The following is a 17,558-nucleotide window of genomic DNA, read 5'->3' as shown; positions in this document are numbered from 1 at the left end:
GTAGGCTAATGAATCAAATTCTACGCAACAATTTAACAATAGGTACATGATGCTATCAACTAACACCAAGAAAACTAAAATCTTTTGTGTTTAAAATACATTGGTTCATCGGCTGGTGAATCCTACTATTAACAATATTTCCTGTCGTAATCTTTTGAATAGTCTTATTATATTTTTAACTTTTCACTTCAGATTTCTTTGAAGAATAAACTTTTACAGGTGCGGACGTACTGTGACCGTTCTCTAGCTTAATTAAGATGTTATTATAAAGTATTCACAGGTTACTATTTATAATAAGCAATGATAATACAAGCTATTTAAAAAACATTCGCTAGTCCTAGACATTTTTTAATGATATTCAACACTTGAAAACATTTTTGTTGTTCCGTAGATGACGTTAAGATGTTCCATTTTATGTGTTTATTTAGTTTATAGCACATTTACAATAAGTAAAGATGCTTTGAAACAAGTTTTTATTTCTTTTTTATATCCGTAATGAAACTAGTTTTATTTAATTTCAATGTAAAGCAAAAGACTGCGTTTTAGTGTATACATTTTTTTGTCAATCATATGTCTATAACGCCGAATCTGGTGCATCGCAAAGCCTTTTAAGATGAAAAATGTTGACAGTACATTACAATAATACTGCTAAAACTTCAAAACGTCATACTTGGCTTGCTAGAGAAATGTAATGTTCTTTAATAATTTTAAATATACTTTCATCAGTGGTTTTATGTTGAAATATTTGTTTATTATTTTTAATAGTTTGATGTATAGTTAAATAGTACCATTTTAGGAAATAAGATATTATGGCTGCATGGATTGAATTTTGTAATTTTCCTTTGATAAACAACCAGGGAATTGTTTCAATTGTCATTTGTTTAAAAAACAACAGTGGTATACCTCTGTATGCGTACGTGTCTTGAGATTGAAAGTAGCAAACTTTATCTTGGTGTGGTATCAAAAAATTAACTTAACACTAAATCTCTTATGTACCTAACTCATTTATGAAATACGAACTTTCTGTTTCGTCTTTTTTTTCTAAAATACAAATTACAATGTAACATTTTACTGAAAAGAACAAAATAGACTAGAAACTTTTGTGCTGTTAGGTACAATAAAATTATATTTTTGGTATTTTTTTATTGTAACTATTGTTTCCATCCATTCAGAAGTTACGGTTCATATTAATTGTAAAATTTCCAATTTTTAAAAGTATTACACAAATAAATGGTCAGTTCATAAGATTCCAGGGACCCGAACACAGAAACACACAATTTATGAATAATTTTATGAGACAATCTACTTACCTTGTTTTGCAGACACCCACTCTTACGTCTTAAATTTTCATGGCCGCGTTACTCAAGCATCAGTGAAGAATTTTCAGATTATGCATCGCAATGATGGTAAGTTTTTGTTTTCATTCCTTCCGCAGATTTTACAGTGTTTATTTTAAACAAGAATTAAGTTAAATTTTAAATAATGCTAGCCGATCAATTTGTTGATTTACAGGGGTTGAGTACATTAAAGTGAAACGTTTTTGGAGTTCATCATTTTTTTACATGTCAACACGTCCAATAATGTTCTTCCTGACGATCGTTCGTCTTTACAATGGTTCTGCAATGTAACTTCCGTCGTAAAAAAGCTCCATCGAGAGGCTTACGCATCCAGAGAACGCCACCTCTGCATGCTAGCTTTCCATATTTAATATAGTGCACTAGAATAACAGGTTTCCTGCACCATTTTCAAGTTCTATCAAACAGAAATTCACAGATGCTGTATTTGTTGCCATTACTGTTATGTATCCATATAGAATACCATAAATAAACATTTTTTTTCTCTAGCTGTTTCGGGTATACGATATTTGGACATAAATTATTACTGGAAGACTGATCGTGATGAACCCATACACCATTGGCCTCGCTTCCAGGTAGTTATTGTTCTTAAATATGTTGCCTGGATTACGTGAATGGCTTTTTATCTCTGATCTTTCTGTTCATGGATTTTTTCCGTCGCTGCTTTTCATTTGTTACAAATGGTATGGAACTTGTTGTAGGTCTCTTTGTGAATGGACTTGAATTTTCAGATCAAGTTAATCCATACTATTCTGTTTTTCAATACCGTTGTGTGCAAGGGATAACCCTGTCTGCAAATTCTAAGTTTTCTCTCTGTACACATTTTTATGATATGAGTGTGGGAATACTTTGAGTCGAAAAAGGCTGTTACATACCCTTCCCAAAACAATGGTATCACACTGCACATGATCGTCAGATAATGTGAAATTATAGTTCTGATTTATGCCATTCGACTGCGACTTCATATCAGTTTTAGTTTTCAAATTACTTGTTAATTTTTTGTTGAAAATTATTTTAGTATAATGTACTCAATTCTTTGTATTAGGCTTAATGTTAACAAATAGAATGAAGAATATGTTTTACTGTTTATTTTGTTAATTTCATATCAGAGCTCTTTAAAAATAACATTATCAAACCTGCCACAAGTCATTTCTAGGAAGTGTTTTGCTTAATACCAAAATTCATCAGGAAGACGGAAACTAAGATAGATCCAAAGCCTGCCGGATGTGCCGTTTGTATATTGTGCAAGAATGTCAGTGCTGTGCTAATGTAAGGCGTCAAAACTAGTAAAATTAGTCATTCGTGATCTTCGTCACTTTTTTAGGCCAATGTAGTGTCAAAGTTCATAGATGTCCGACAGAAATGTTTAACATTGTCCACAAAACGAAAGTTCAGTAACTATACTGCATAGAATAATTTCTAACTTGGACAGTAAAGGAAAGAAACAAATGCAAATGAATAAATAAACAAAATAATCTTTATTTGTTCTTATTGTTTATATATTTATATGTATTTACCTGACTGGTTGATCTCTTTGTCCTGTAGTGTCAGAACTGTCACTGGGGTTGAAAGGAGTCTTTTTTACATACATCCATGCAGAATAATGACAGGATTCTGATTTACCGCTTAAATTTAGATAAACATTAGAGTACCAATCTGTATAAGTATTTTTGTCACCCCTTCACTTGAGGAAGTCAGATGAAGACAGGGTCACAGTGATATGTGTTTCCAGCCATTGGAATATACAACATTTACCTGAGTAGAATAATTAATAGATGCTTGCAACCTTTAGACATTTCATTAATAACAGTGCCATAATACACGTAGAATACCGGTACGAACATTTAAAACGATTGCATGAATATGACTGACAAATATGTATGTTCTAAACTAGCTACGGAAGGGAAAAATTAATGACTATTTCAGTCAATACAGGTAATATTATGTGTATGTTGTACCGAAACAATGATATACATACTGGAATAGATGTTATAATGATTTGTACTTTGTTCTGAAGGAGACGTTACATGAATATGTTATTTTTTCCTAGTGGATTATATAGTGATGCAGTTTGGCCGAGTTGCAGAAGACGTCTTCACAATGGACTACAGATTCCCAATGTGTGCCCTTCAAGCCTTCGGTATTGCCCTATCTAGCTTCGACAACAAATTGGCCTGTGAATAATATGATGACAGACGTACTCTGGTCCTTGACTTTATGGCTATCTGACGTTGACAAGAGTCTCATTCTTTCACGTTTGTGGAATACACACACACACACATATATATACCTAAGCTTACACATATTTATAATAGTCTGCACTCTACTGATTTTCTCCTTAGGCCTGTACACAAACCTATAATTTTTATACAAAAATTGAATTGTTTTGAGTTTGTTTGTTTTCTCATAAAATAACTGATTCAAGAACAGTCACTAGTTCTTCAGAATACCTGTTAAAAATAATTATAGTAAAAAGGCCTTAAGAGTTTGTAAACGTGTGTGTACATATATATATACACATATATACCACATAATAAAAATATAAATGAACATAATTCTTTAAGTTAATTTTAGTTTAAGTAACTTATTCTCAAGCTTGTATTATTAGCTATTTATAACATATATGTATGTAAGTTGTTTATAATATCTAGGTTGAAAACCACGTGCAATACTTGATGTTTTATTTCCAGCATGTGAAACAATTATTCTGATTTAAAAGTGACTTTACATCGTTCGAAACATAGGATGTTTATAAAATTGATGCACAATTTAAATATGATACATTTAAGGACGAAGCGTCCTCTGGATTTCGCATAAAGATCTCTAGGGGCGTGGATTTAAACAAATCTTTACCATTCACAATTTCTTGTTTCGAGTTGAGTGGAGTTTCACGTTTGACGTGTTTTAAGTTATTATATCGTGTGATACAAATAAAAGTAAGAGTATGCGAAAGTAAGTTTCACGAGTGACGTTTGGTTATTTAGATTGTTAAACTCGATTCGTCAAAATATCGTTGGATGAGAGTGACAAATTTTGAAGCATATTATTGAGATGTTTGTAAAATATTGTCGTTGAGTTATTATTATATTTATTTTCACCTGATTTCGTTTTTCCATTAACTTAAATCTAGTTCATTGAAACAATGCAACCTGCACCGCTTGACTAAAACTAATCTGTAAACAAACAGGTCGTGGTTTTATTACCCTAGAATTCCACTGAACTAGATACATTAGTTAGCATTTATTTATTATTCAGTATTTTTTCCTTTTTTAAAGACTGAACTGTTTGTTTAGAATGTATATTAAATAATAGTATTAATGTTTTAGCTTTTTTTATGGTCGTGTTATTACGTTGTTTAAAAAGTTCCAACTGAATAAACGATTTCAAATTATAAAGAAATTATGTGAGGTTTTTTTCATTACTTCTGTTTAACTTGTAAGTGAATTTTTATTTGTTATAGTATATTTACATTATAACCACACAACTTAAAGTAAGTTGTCACACGTTTTTTTTATCTAGTTTGTAGTATCCTGAGAAGTATGAAGTTTAAGTATTTTTAGTTCTGTTTACATGTCACAGTAACATAAGATTGTTCCCAGTTCACATTATGTTGGATAGCATATACTAACAGCGACTCTTTCCTTGTTGTATATTATGTAATTTGAACCTCACGTACAATAAGCGATTTACCTCCAAATAATAAAACATAAATTTAAACTAAAATGTGTATTCTAAATGTGAAGCCATAGCTACTATTGAACAATAATAAGCATCATATTATCAGATTAGCGTACTAACGAAGTAAGTTGAAAATCGTGTCTCACGTCTATTAACCGTGTTATGCCTAATCTCGCGTAGAGTTTACGTTGTTATTATTTCGTTTCGTGAACGTTTTTTCGTTGTTTTTGTAAAACTATACAAAATGTTTACATAGCCTGCCGGTTTTTACATAAAGTTAATATATTTTGTCTGTAAGGATATGTATTTCATTTTGCAAAACGTTTACGTATTTTGTATATTTTTTTTACAAGGAACGTTTACACACTTCGTTGGCTCAAAAGCAAACCTGCAGACTTATAGTACTAAATATTTGAATTCGATGCTTGCGGTTGGAACAGGTAGATAGATATTTGTGTTTAAACACACAAAGCCTTTGTATATTTACAAAGTTTGGCTAATTTTATTCAAAGTCTGAGTTTCATGTGGTTTTACACCTAAAGTCCGTGTTCCTATCTTTTAGGTTAAGCATATGAATTTATTAATTTATAAGTTTTCTTGTATGTTCCATTTATATGGGAGTCCTCAACCAGTGTTATAGTGAGTTGGGGTGAGTGGTAAGAGAACGCATGGATTTATACGATCCAACGACTTTTTTGTTTATTTATCTTGTTTGTGTGTTTTTTTTTTATAGTAAAGACACATCGGGCTATCTACTGAGTCCACCGAGGGGAATCGAACCCCTAATTTCAGCGTTGTAAATCCGTAGACTTATTGCTGTACCAGCAGGAGACATTTATCTTTGAATAATGAGAATTTTAATATTGTTTGCGTTGTTTCCAGACAACAGACTGAATAAATTAAATATAACAAAGATAGTTTTGTTTCTCTCATGTTAACTTTAATGAAGAAATCACAAAATATATTCGAATACATTTGACTGCGGTGCACTTACAAGTATGTTTTATCGTTGGCCTGAATCTCGTTAGTGTAGAAAGGTATTGAATTGGATTGTTATGTAAGGATATACGTGTTAAGTGTTAAAGGTTTAAATATTACACGTGTTGAAACTGTAACTATTTGGGTAGGTAAATGATTTATCTGTTTCAATCCCTAAATATGTCAACTGAATAACTCTCGAAATGAGTGAGAAAATCTTGCGACTGTCTGAACGTCTGTTTGCTAACTGTTCACGTCTGAACAACAATGCGTACAAGTCATGCACGAGAAGTTTTACGTGTGTTATCTACAGAGATTGTATTGGCGTTTATAACGTTTAAATAAGGCCTCGGCTGTCTCAAAAAAAGAAAATAAGTAAAAAAAAGTAGCACAGTTAGTGAGTTCATAACGAACAGTACAAAAGACCAGAGATACTGATTTCCTTTTGAAGCTGTGTAAAAAACTGACGAAATTGATTTTGTTTGTGTGTGCTTGCGTGCGTGGTTGATTGAAACTGTGTCAAAACGTGTCACTTTTACCCACAAAGTTACCCTTTCAAGGAATTGACTGAATTACATAAAAACAATTGAAAAATGGTTTAGCCAGATATTTGTTCTTGGCTGTCCCTGCATCTAAGCTTAACTTCGCCAGTGTCTTTACCAGTTACTAAATGAAATAATTTAAAGCAAAAGTAACACTTTTTGAAACCCAATTTCAATGTATTACTCAAACCAACTTAGGTTAACTTTTCTTACAATATAGTCAAGATTTCTTTAATTTTGGCAAGTCTTTTAAATAAGTTTGATATTAGGGTATTTACCAAAATATCACAATGCTTGGAATATAGATAAGAACTGTTAAAAATAATTGCCTGGAAGAGGTATGATTTATTTATCAAATGTGTTCATGATACGTATATATTATCCTTCGTTACTGATACAACTTGTAGATATATTTGCTTCTAAGTCAAACTCCCCACACCAAAACGTTTAAAGGTCGTTACTGTATTATGACTGGTTTGATCAAAGCCTGAGTACTTGTTTTAGGGAACTGTGTGGTTGAGAAATACATATGTGTATAACGAATTAATATTTCGAAATTTTTGAGTTACACATTACGGAACAAGGTTTCATTAGGCGACTCTTTTTCTTTCTTTCTTTTTTTTTTTTTTTTTTTAGAGCGAGCGAGTTGATATTAATATATAGTTTAAAGGTTAACCGACAAATGTCGCATTAAAATTTTCTAAACAGCTAGATCTAAAACACACGAAGATAAACACTTGGTAGTTTGTAAAAAGTCTATATTGTTGTGGTTTTGTACACAGGTTGTATGATTGAGCACTGTTAACTGTGCACCTAACAGCACAACTTCCGTCCTTTTTAAGTTGTAGAAATTCTGTAACTGATGTATCAAAAGCAATTTTGAAATTTTGATGTTGTTGTTTTGAATTAAGCACAAAGCTACACAATGAGCTATTTGTGCTCTGTCCACTAGGGGGTAAATTTTGATGACTAATAAAGAATAACAGTCAAAAAGAAATAAATTCCACTTATTTTTAAAATCCACAAGAAAATTCAGGTACTTGTAAGAAACTATAACAGATTTTTTAAAAAATCGTTTAAAATGTTTATTTCAAAACACGATATCTTTTAGGCAAAAATGATAACTATAGTTAAAAACACCACTAACTAGAGGAAGGGTAGCTAATCAACACCACTAACTAGAGGAAGGGTAGCTAATCAACACCACCAACTAGAGGAAGGGTAGCTAGTCAACAACACCAACTAGATAGCTAGTCAACACTACCAACTAGAGAAAGGGTAGCTAATCAACACCACTAACTAGAGGAAGGGTAGCTAATCAACACCACTAACTAGAAGAAGGGTAGCTAATCAACACCACTAACTAGAGGAAGGGCAACTAGTCAACTCCGCCAATTCTTTGGCTTCTCCTTCCCAACGAATAGTAGGAATTGCTGTCATCACATTATAACGCCTCCACGTCCAAAAGGGCAACCATTTTTCGGTGACAGGATTTGAACCAACGACCTGAAGATTGCAAGTAAAGTGCTCTAACCACCAGACCATGCCAGGTCCAAAAATATTCGCTTTTTTCTCTTTCTTTTAATGGTTAAAGTGTAGCAAGATTAAAGTTAATTCATATTTAACAAATTTTATTGTACATTACTTATGGAAGTCTAAGTTACACAGAACAAAGTTGCTCTTTGAAATTCATCAACATTAAATGCTGAAAACACCAAAATGAGATTGTCTAGGTTTCTCTACCCATTCATAGACAGATTTATTTTCACAAACAGCTTTTTTTTTAATGTTGGAAAAGTCAGAATGATATGTGAAACACTGGGATTGTTCTAGTCTATTTTTCACACTAAGTATATAACTTCTTTCATTATATACTTTTTTCGGGAAAACATCTGAATGGTTTTTAAAGTCACGGACACAAGCCTACTGAATCAATTTGACAATTTAAAGGCAGTTTCAATTTCCCATTATCTATCATCTATAGCTCAACTCCGACGGATTATCTCAGTACATTTCCCATAATACCTCGAGAAAGAAATGTTTTATTCAGCTTTAAGTCGATCCTTTTCAAAGGCTTTACCTATTAAATAAAGCAAGATAAACAAACACAATCTACAGATCAAATACAATGATACACCTTATGTGGTATGTTCAGATAATTAAAGTACTTGACATTGTTGGTCATTTAGAACTGTTGTCATCATAATCAACTGGAATATTTTAACTCATACTACCAAACAAGAATAAATACTCAGTAATGTTCATCGGTAATATTGATACATCAATGTGTGTACATGCATTTCCGAGGTTATATACAACTGTACATGTGTAACAATTGCATGATTTTGTATAAAATGACTGGTCATACAATAAGATAAGGTATGATGTTGTAGTTAGAAATATAATTCTAGATACATATACATCTCTATTCGTGTGTGTGTAGTTTATATAAAGGGCAATGATCGTCTTCAGGCGTTATGACTCAAACAACATCATTATCCGTTTCTTGAAAGGTTTCTCTGTTCTGTTACTATGGAGCTTTCTCTTCACAAGCAGAGAATGAATAATATGTAACTGACAGAGCTAAAATCATGTGATAAACAGTAATCGAGTTTGGATATATCTCTGTAATCCCTCCTTTATTATATGTAAGGAAATGTAATGAATTTTTTTCACTCTGAGAGCCTGTAACATTCGAAATCGATCGAAGAAACAGCTTGTAGTCAGAAATAGAAAGTTTATAGCTGATGCAATCTACATGGTAGCAAGCCAAAGTTTGTAAGGGATTTTACCTATGTTTGGAGACAGTAAACAATTTGCAAATATAAAAAACGGCAACAAGTTCTCAAAAACTCGAATTCATTGGGCATTCAATATCAAATCCAATACTTCATGAGGAATAAATATAACTCTATAACGCTACTTGTCAATTAGTATGATTTGAGTTTTTAAATCCAATGAAACCTTTATGGTATGAAGTTTTGAGTAAGTAGTGTTGTATGTTTTTCTTTCGGTTCATCAAAAGTTTTATCGTCCTTTACTAAACTTCTGAAATTAACACTTGAAATTGGGTTAAAGGGATCTGGTCCCTATGTGTTACAGACATCTAACTTTATATCAAACGTTTTAATTAACAAAATCAGTTTTAGTTTTTCATACGATTTTAGGCCATTTTTGATTCTACACGTTCTAGTAAGGAATTTACGACTCGAATGTTTGTTGCTGGCATAGAGATTTTTCTTATAATAATATGAAAAATTACAATGCACTTTAAAAAACGTCCCCAGTGGCACAGCGATATTTATGTAGAACATAGATAGCCCATTGTGTTGTTTTGTGCTTAACTTCAAAACAAAAACAACTTTAAAAACTGCTTTATCTCAGTGACTGGCGAAATGAAATTTAGTAAACCGAATATTTACTTTGAAAATGAAATATTAAATTTAATTAAGAAAATGCGGATCGCCCTCCTATGTCCTAGCGGTAAATCTGGGAACTTATAATGTTAAAAATCTGGTTTCGATATCCGGCTTTGTACTGAACAACGAACAAATAAAAATATGATTTAGATAACTTCACAGTCATCATTACGAATTATATCAAATAGCTAAATATTTTAGTTAATGAAATATTATTTTTAATAAGACGTCATAACGGGTAAAATAGTTAAACTGATTACTCTATTATACCTCAAACCATTCATAATTGCGTTTTAATCCTTTTGTATGGGTTACAACATAACGGTTTGGCTTGGTTTGAATTTTACATAAAGCTAAACGAAGATTACCCGTGATAACTGTCCCTAATTCAACAGCGACAGATTAGAGGGAAGGCAGCTAGTCAACAATACCTACCGTCAACTTTTGTGCTACTCTTATACTAAAAACAGTGGGATTGACCGTTACATTATAACGCTTCCACGGCTAAAAAGGCGAGCATGTTTGATGTGACGGGAATGCGAACCTGCGACCCTCAGATTGTGAGTCGAGCGCCTTAACCATCAAGCGATCCCACACCCACAATATAGTAGATTATCAAACATTACTTCCTGTAAAAGACACGGTGGTTAAGGCACTCGGCTCGTAATCTGAGGGTCGCGGGTTCGCATTCCCGTCACATCAAACATGCTCGCTTTTTTAGCCGTGGAAGCGTTATAATGTTACGGTCAATCCCACTATTCGTTGGTAAAAGAATAGCCGAAGAGTTGGCGGTGGGTGGTGATGATTAGCTGCCTTCCCTCTAGTCTTACACTGCTAAATCATGGACGGCTAGCGCATATAGCCCTCAAGTATTTTCGCGCGAAATTCAAAACAAACAAACCTTTAAAAGACAGTATAACAATTATTATAAGTAGAAATTCCGTTATTTACTGATAGAAGGTAAATGTACTCAGTCGTTAGATGAAGGAAAAACAGTTACTGTTCTTTTATCTATGTTGCACTAAAACTCTTTATATTTTGTACTGAATAATATTTTCTGAAAGAACAAGTTAGGCTTAACCTGTACATGACCAAACAAACCGTCGATGTGTATTTATTTATTAAATGATGATAAACGTAGTAAAATTTTCTATCACTGAAGTTATCTCCCAACAAATTAGACTCCAGAATAGTAATAAATCTAAATAAGATTTGTTAATCAAACTAAAGGTTACCAGCATTCGACATTATTCAAAATAATAAAATAATTACTGTTTTTTTTTCTTTTACCAAATGCAAATACATAACGTATTTGCTGTACATAGTTTATATATCGGTAGTCTTAATAAAATGGCATACACACGTTTCTCAAATTGTTAATACAAAATGGTGAAAAAATTTATTGTATACTCAATTTTTTTCACAGTTTCTTCGGAATCATCGTCTTTTTTGAAGCCCTAACGCATGTAAGTGTAAAAACTACACTGACAAACACAACACTACCATTATTAATAAAATGCAATGCCACAACTGCCATGACTTCTATATTAAAAAAACAAGCAGAAAAATGAAAACCAGATTCAAAGAACACAAAAACAAATAACTTCACACGTTTTTAAACACTGCAAATCAAATAAACACAATATAATCATAGAAAGCAACCAAATACTAAGTAAGGCAACAAATACAAACAAACGCAAAATCGAAGAAGCCTTACTTATATAACAACTAAAACTAAAATTAAACCAATATAAAAGAAAACTTTATACCTATATTCATAAATAACTGCATCGCCACCTACAATCCTGTACCCATTTACACTCTCGTCCTTAAGATACGTGCTCAGCAACGATCAGTTGCAAACTTTCTTTGTTAATCTGAAAATAACCTAAGAAGGTCGAAACGTTGTTCTGTACTTTATTTTCATTAAAGTTTTATTACTCATACCAGCCATCTTGGGAATACATTTTAACTTCAAGTGGGTTTGTCGTCATCACAAAAGGTTCTTATTGAGAGTCAGTTTAGAAGCCTATCTGTTACAACGTGTGTGACGTTTCCATAGTCAAGGGCTGCGAATTAACTTCACAAAATAGAATAAGTGTTTCTTTGAAAAAAATAGGGACTTTCAACAAGCCAGATGTAGTGTAGCCACTGGATGTGAAGATACGGAGGTAATAGTAGTGTGGAACGTTGAAAGAAAAGAAGTAGGAAAAAAGCTTTCACAGCAGCTGATAATCGTTTTCTTAAGCGTATGATCCCGCATAATCGTCTACTGTCATCTACAGGTCTCACAAAAAGGTAGCCAAGAAAGAAACCCCTTTTTTATCAATAAGATGAAGAAGATGAGGTTTAACTAGCCAAAAGCATGTCAACTGGACTAAAGGAATGTAGTGCTAAATGATCTTCTCAAACGAACCAAAGTTCAACCTGATGAGAAATACTTTGTACGACGTTATTGTAGAGAAGAGTTTCATTCAGCGTGTTTGGAACATCAGCATATGAGGATGCATCCCTGTCCAGGGTATGGGCCATTTGCATTTTGTGAAATGCACTGTCGATGCCAACAAGTAAATTAAAATCCTCGAGTTCTTAAAGCCAACAGTTCAGGATAACTATAGTGGAATCTTCAAGTGCATATTTTAGAATAATTATCATATGCCACAGTGCTGAAAAGATCGGTGGTATTCACACATACCATAAACAGTAGACCAAAATAAAGAAGAATTGCTACTCTACGTGTATTAAACAGACAACTCAGGTTTTATTTAACTGTTTCAGGTGAAAAAATATCCTTAAAGAAAGAGGATCAAGACACTAATCTGGCCAGACAACAGCTCAGTTCTCAAAGGTATAACAAAACTGCTGGTAGGTAATAGGTAAAAACATATAAGAGAAAAAACCAAGATGCACCTTGAAATTGCAGAAAACCCTGATCCACTAGTAGCAACATGAACACACCCCTGTCTACATTCAATCCCTAATGCACTCCATACCACAGTGATGTCAATCAGTTATCAAAGTTATAGGGGGTACAATAAAATGTTAAAACTTTCTTTTTGTCAATTACATTAGTGGTATTATCTTTAACTCTAGGTTTTCTTACTCAGAGAACATTTTCGTATTGACCAAGTATTTGTTGATCATCTGTTATAATAAATAACTAAATTAATAAAGATGCATATCCGTGTTTTGATGATTGAACTATGAGTCAATTTACACTGCACAATGTCTGTAACCGTTTTACAATAGTTCTGACTATTCCAGAATGCACAGTCTCGTAAACCTTTACACGAAACAAGAAATGTGTAAAAAAAAAAAATAGGCGACACAATATTTTATTCCACCATTGTAAATATTAAAATAAAATACATCCCATAGTAACTGGTTTGGTAGTTGTTAATCATAAAGATATTTAACCGTTTGCTTTGAATTTCACGCAAAGCTACACAGGAGCTATTCTGCTCTAGCCATCTCTCTCTAATTTAGTAGTGGTAGACTAAAGCGCAGGTAGCTAATTAACACCATTCATCGCGCACTCTTTAACCAACGAACAGTGGGATTGACCATTACATTATAACACACTCAAGGCTGAGAAGGCGAGCATGTTTTAGGGGATTCGAACCCGCGACCCCCTGATTACGACTTGGATATTCTGCAGGCGAAGAGTTATAAAATAACTTGGAGTTATTCTAAATAACCAACACATTATGACGTATTTGTATATGTGTGTTGCTATTAAAAATAAAACTAATATTATTCAAATAATTAACATTAATACAAAATTACTAGTAATGATATTTTGAAAAGAATAGCATTACTTCTAGTCATGATTACATTAGTCTCACTGTAGAATAAATTCAAGTGTTCCTACAACTGGGCAAGGAACATTTCTGACAATTAGTATTCTGTACAGAAATCTATGTCAGTACCTAGATGACACTCTTAATAAACTTTTAAAACAAAAGAGAGAGGAAGTGTTGGTTTGTTTCTCTGTTGTTGTTGTTGTTTTTGCTCCTCAGCGGCACAGCACTATGTCTTACTGTGGGCAGAGCACAGATAGCCCTTTGTGTAGCTTTGTGTTTAATATTAAACAACTTCTCTATTTTTAGTGCAAAGCTACACAATAGGCTATCTGAGCTCTACACGCCACAGGTGTCGAAACCCGAATTTTAGTTTTATAAACCATAAGACTTACCGTTGAGCCACGGAGGCGACAGGCAGATACAGAAGCATTTGATCGCGAAAGACATAACACACATAAAAGTAAGTTCTTCTTGCCACGTATAAGAAAATTTATTAAAACCCATCCATATGAAAAAGATAAAAATTTATTGCCGTTACTTCGCATTTCTTACATTATAATGAAAAGGTATGTGTATGCTGTGTTTTAAGAAACTCATAATCTCTATTTTTGGTACTCGCGTGATGTATTCGAAAAGAAGAGAAAGCACCAATGTTACTACACCAGTTAAATTAAACTTCTAGATTGGAGTACGATCAACGACTGAAGCAAACAATTGTTGCTGACAAAATGATGAAGTTACTTGATACATACACACATATAAAGAAAATCCATAGTACAGTTTATTAGCTTCAAATCTCTGTCATCTCAGCTCTAAGTATAATAGCTTATGCCGCTAAAAGTCATGTTTCAATACTTACAATGGGAAGAGTACAAATAGCCCATTAGGTAGTTTTGTAATAAGGACAAACAAACAATTTATAAACCCTTATCATACATTTTTCGACCTCTTCATTTGTGTGCATATGGAAAATATACCAGTTGTATATGTAAATCACTCGTCACATCTGCGCTAGCCGTCCCTAATTTAGTGGTGTATGACAGCTAGTCATCACTACTCACCACCAACTCTTGGGCTACTCTTTTACCAACGAATAGTGGGAGTTACCGTACATTACAACGCCCCCACGGCTGAAAGGGCGAGCATGTTTTGGTGCGACCGAGATTTGAACCCGCGACCCTCGGATTACGAGTCGAATGCCTTAACACGCTTGGCCATGTCGGACCTGATTGGCTGTTCACCTAGGCCTATCAACAGGGTCTATGAAAATGGGATAGTCTTCTACTAACGAAAACTATGGCCATCAACCGCTGGAAATATAAATAGAATAAAAGAATTGTAGAGGCCTACATAATGAAAAGAATGTAAAAAGGAGAAGAAAAAAGTGTTTCAACTGATTAATTCCTTGACCAGTGTTGTTTGGCAGCCGACAGTGTCTAACAAAATAATTTTGTCACTGCCATAAACACAACAACCCAAATCCTTTAGTGTGATCGAGTATAAATACGAAAAAAATCTGTAAGAGCCATTTGAATCCACATATTTGTTCTAACAACATAACTTGTTGGAAGGACTACAATCATCTACAGAACAGAGCTTGAGTCATTTGATTTTTTTTTTTGAAAGGAAAATATCATCTAGCGTGTACATAAACATTGAAGCCATCCGCCAGAGATCTTCCAATATTATAGTTTGACAATCTACCTTTCTCGTATTATTCAAAAGTTTTCTTCGAAATAATGAGAATAACTTCTTTTAAAACACATATAATTAATCAATCAAAATATTTTAATACACACAATAAACCTACTTAAACATATTTATATATGTAAGCCAGTTTCATATATTACTCCTCAACAAATAGCTTACAATCAAACAAGACATCTTTCAACATCCCGTAAGGACTGTGCCCCTCGATACCAGACTGTTGTTCTCAGCGTATAATGGTCCAGACCTAAATTAGGTTGAGTCGTAATAAACTGTTCAGTTTTTTTAAATAAACTTTAACAAAAATGAAAGTTACTTAGTAAAAACATTCAACAATGGGCTATTTGTGCTGTGCTTATCATGGGCATCAAAACCCGATTTTTAGTGTTGTAAGCCTTCACGCTTACCGTTTAGCCACTGTGAGGTTGATTGAAGAACTGTTGTTAAAAAACATAGTAAAGGCATGATTTTTCGTGTTTTTTTAACTTGAGTTGAAAGTTAAAAAACATTTCTCATAATTAAAATTAAGGTTAAAATAACATCCAACATTTCAGCAAGTCGATAGCATTTTGCAATTAAAAATAACAAGGTTACCATTAATCATTAACTGAAATTGCAACTTTCTTTGACATGCCCCATGTCAGTTAAATAACCTATATTTTTATGAGACAATACAAATTTATTAACAATATTTAGTAGTACTTTATACTGTTTGAAAACTACAAACTTTGTACAGTTAATTTTTGATATCAAAATATTATCGTTCCAAGTCAAATGTGTCACTCATAAGTTCTTCTGACAATTTGATTTCAGAAGTTCATATATTTTAATAGTAACATGTTTCTATTAATGTGGGAATGTCTACCTTTTAGTTTTGTAAACAAATAATCAGATCGTCACTATGAATAAACCTTGGTATAATCAATAAAAACAACCTCTTCACATACACATTGAGGTAAACTATTAAGAAAGTAAGTTATAAAACAAACCTTTGTAGCACACTACAAAAATTTGTTGCTGCGTTGAAACTTTTATAATCACGCCTTAAATGCGTTCTAGCGTGTTTTATTACATACATTTTTGTAAGTAATGTTTCATCGTTATGAGCGCAACACAGTTATTTACGTAGTGTGATATCTTTTCATGCGTGCTGATCATTGTACTACGAATTTACCAAATTTAAAAATGAATGATGGATTTAACTATAGAGCTTAATCGTAAATATCTGTTTTATTTGTGTTTTGTAATTTTTACATGGAATATTTGTTGAAATACTGTGTCTATATGTTTGTTGTTAAGCTCAAAGCTTCACAAAGGGCTAACTTTGAAGTACCTACTAGGAGTATCGAAGCTTGGTTTTTAGTGCCATGACGCCCCAGATTTGTTGCTGAACCATTACGAGGTGGAAGAGAAATGTTGTATCAGGAAATGGATTTGGCTCTTATTGACAGATAGATAGTTTTACAAAGGCTTTTTTTTGCATTTTACTAATATTACTGCATTGTTTAAATGATTATTAAATTTTAACTCTGTATTCCATGATTACGAATATATATATATTTTTTGTGTGTTTTCTTGTAGCAAAGCTACATTGGGTTATCTGGTGAGTTCACCAAGGGGAATAAAATCCCTAATTTTAGCGTTGTAAATCCGTAGACTTACCGCTGTACATATCTGTTTGTAGTTAAACACAAAGCTACACAATAGGTTATCTGCAATCTGCTCACCAGGGGTTTCGAAACCCGGTTTCTAGCGTTGTAATTTCGCAGACACACCATATATGTATGATACTAAGAAACAACTTACGACAAAAAGAATAATCAGAAAATAATCAGTGATGTCGAGAAAATATGAAACTTGGTAATTTGAACGTTTTGAGAAATCAGATCTAGTTCACCATGACATATTTGAAACAAAAACTACCCGAATGTTTTTAAATTTTGATTAAATATCGAAACTTTCGTGTGTGGGTTTTTTCAGCTATGTGTTTGATAAGTTCTTGAGTGCTGTCTGACCTATCTTGCCCTAAATTTCATGTTTCTATAACACAATAAAGAGGGCGCTAAACACCTTTAG

The 17,558-nt window shown here is 32.9% G+C and overlaps 1 protein-coding gene across 1 annotated transcript in view; it reads left to right on the top strand.

The window, feature by feature from the left end:
• Positions 1 to 6,045, top strand: part of LOC143238237 (tubby protein homolog) — a gene marked incomplete at its 5' end in the record, with an annotated part of 28,077 nt that extends 22,032 nt beyond the window's left edge. Inside the window, 2 exons of the mRNA XM_076478295.1 lie at positions 1,323 to 1,406; positions 3,406 to 6,045. Of these exons, the coding sequence (XP_076334410.1) occupies positions 1,323 to 1,406; positions 3,406 to 3,539 (218 nt within the window). The remainder of the gene's footprint in view (positions 1 to 1,322; positions 1,407 to 3,405) is intronic.
• Between the last annotated feature and the right edge of the window lie 11,513 nt (positions 6,046 to 17,558).

Source organism: Tachypleus tridentatus, chromosome 13 (assembly GCF_004210375.1).
Source record: "Tachypleus tridentatus isolate NWPU-2018 chromosome 13, ASM421037v1, whole genome shotgun sequence".
Taxonomy (NCBI): Eukaryota; Metazoa; Arthropoda; class Merostomata; order Xiphosura; family Limulidae; genus Tachypleus; species Tachypleus tridentatus.
The sequence above is the reverse complement of the archived record's forward strand: the minus strand, read 5'-3'. Positions and strand labels throughout refer to the sequence as shown.